The 2,705-nt window shown below is 56.1% G+C and overlaps 1 protein-coding gene across 1 annotated transcript; it reads left to right on the top strand.

The window, feature by feature from the left end:
- Positions 1–788: 788 nt before the first annotated feature.
- Positions 789–2,429, top strand: LOC104493440 (uncharacterized protein DDB_G0274915-like; the record flags this gene model as incomplete). The annotated part of the gene is made up of 3 exons (XM_010136114.1): positions 789–913; positions 1,740–1,784; positions 1,816–2,429. Coding segments are annotated over exons 1-3 (784 nt in total), but the record flags the coding sequence as incomplete, so codon positions are not given.
- Between the last annotated feature and the right edge of the window lie 276 nt (positions 2,430–2,705).

The raw sequence follows: 2,705 nt of genomic DNA on the forward strand, positions 1-2,705 counted from the left end.
CACTCACCGGCCCGTAGGGGGGACTGTACTCGCGGTACTTGCGGTGGCTCTTCTCGGGGGGGCTGAACTCTGAGTCCTCGCTGTAGTCGGAGAAGTCCTCGCTGGAGGATGCGTGGCGCTGTGGGGGCAAGGGCCACCACGGGGGGGTCAGGGTGGGCCGCTGGACCACCCCTGGGCCAGCTGACTCACCCAAAATTGTCCCAAAATTGACCAAAAGTGACTAAGAACTACCAAAAAATGACCAAAATTGACCAAAAAATGACCCGAAATGACCAAGAGTGGCCAAAAATTGACTAAAATTGACCAAAGATGACCAAAAAAGACTAAAAAATGACCAAAAATGACCCAAGATGACTAAGAATGACCCAGAATTACAAAAAAATGGCCAAAAATGGCCAAAAATAACCCAACATGACCCAAAGATGACCCAAAATGACCAAAAATGACCAAAAACTACTCAAGATGACCAAAATATGACCAAAAGTGACCAAAGATGATCCAAGATGACCCAAAAATGACCCAAGATGATCCAAGATGACCCAAAAATGACCCAAGATGACCCCAAAATGACCAAAGATGACAAAAAATTATTAATAATGACCCAAGATGACCCAAAGATGACGAAGAATGACCCAAAATGACCAAAAAAGACCCCAAAATGACCCAAGATGACCAAAAATGATCAAAAATTACCGAAGATGACCCAAAAAGACCCAAGATGACCCAAAACTGACACAGATGACCAAAAATGACCCAAGATGACCAAAAACTACTCAAAATGACCAAAGATGACCAAGAATGCCCCCAAATCGCCCCAAAGTGCCCCCGCGCCCCCGTTCTCAGGGCCCACCTTGTGCTTGGACTTCCTCTTCTTCTTGGAGCGCCTCTTCTCCTTCTCGCGCTCTTTCCGCCGCTTGCGCTTGCCCCGCCGGTGGCTCTTCTCCTCCTCCGAGTCGCTGTGGTGCTTCTCGCTCTTCTCCTTGCGCCCCCGGTTCCGCCGCTCCGCGGGGTCCTGCGGCTCCTCGCCCCCGTCATCCTCCAGCTCGCCCTCCTCCAGCTCTCCATCCTCCCTGTGAGGAGCGCACCAACGAGAACCTTCAGTGTTGGACCCTCCCACAAGTTCTTCAGACCCTCCTCCACCTTCTCCAGACCCTCTCCATGGTCTCCAGACCCTTCACCACATTCTCCAGACCCTCTCCATGGTCTCCAGACCCTTCACCACATTCTCGAGACCTTCTCCATGGTCTCCAGACACTCCTCCACCTTCTCTAGACCCTTCCACAAGTTCTCCAGACCCTCCTCCACGTTCTCCAGACCCTCTCCACAGTCTTCAGACCCTCCTTCCCCTTCTCCAGACCCTTCTCTGGACACACTCCACCTCCCTCAAGGTCCTTCTGGCAGCAAGGGCCCCGCAGAAGGACCAGTTAAGGCTTGGGGTGGGGGATTATGGGAGGTTCCTCGTGACGCCGAACCCGCCCGATGGTTTGACCCAAAAGACAGATTTTAAAGCAGGATGAGAAAAATAAATCAAAAAAATCAAAGAAATTAAAGAATTTGGAAAAATCGGGAACTTTCGGGCGCAAGAATCGAAGGATCAATTAAAATGAACCACGTGGGTTTGGCCGGGCGGGACCGGGGGGACGCAACACGGGGGCGGCGCAGACAGCGGCTGCCTACCCACCAACGGCATCACACCAACCAATCAACGGCCTCACACCCACCAACCAACGGCCTCACACCCACCAACGGCCTCACACCCACCAACGGCCTCACACCCACCAACGGCCTCACACCCACCAACGGCCTCACACCCACCAACGGCCTCACACCCACCAACGGCCTCACACCCACCAACGGCCTCACACCCACCAACGGCCTCACACCCACCAACGGCCTCACACCCACCAACGGCCTCACACCCACCAACGGCCTCACACCCACCAACGGCCTCACACCCACCAACGGCCTCACACCCACCAACGGCCTCACACCCACCAACGGCCTCACACCCACCAACGGCCTCACACCCACCAACGGCCTCACACCCACCAACGGCCTCACACCCACCAACGGCCTCACACCCACCAACGGCCTCACACCCACCAACGGCCTCACACCCACCAACGGCCTCACACCCACCAACGGCCTCACACCCACCAACGGCCTCACACCCACCAACGGCCTCACACCCACCAACGGCCTCACACCCACCAACGGCCTCACACCCACCAACGGCCTCACACCCACCAACGGCCTCACACCCACCAACGGCCTCACACCCACCAACGGCCTCACACCCACCAACGGCCTCACACCCACCAACGGCCTCACACCCACCAACGGCCTCACACCCACCAACGGCCTCACACCCACCAACGGCCTCACACCCACCAACCAACGGCCTCACACCCACCAACGGCGCTTTCAGGGTGGAATTTTGCTCCTTTTTAGAGCAGAATTTCACTTAAGGCTGAATTTTACTCTTTTTAGGGCAGAATTTAGCTCCTTTTCGGGCCAAATTTTGCCCTTTTCAGGCCACGCCCCCCCCGTCCCCCCCCAATTTCCCGTCGTGCCTTCGCGGGGGCCAAACCCCTCCCGATCCCGCGGGATTTCCCCCAAATTCTCGACCATCCCCTGAGCCGCCCCCAGCCCTCAAAATCCCCTTTTTGATGGGATTTTCACCCGCTTCGGCCCCGACTCGACTC

The sequence above is a fragment of the Buceros rhinoceros genome, unplaced genomic scaffold (assembly GCF_000710305.1).
Source record: "Buceros rhinoceros silvestris isolate BGI_N320 unplaced genomic scaffold, ASM71030v1 scaffold36485, whole genome shotgun sequence".
Taxonomy (NCBI): Eukaryota; Metazoa; Chordata; class Aves; order Bucerotiformes; family Bucerotidae; genus Buceros; species Buceros rhinoceros.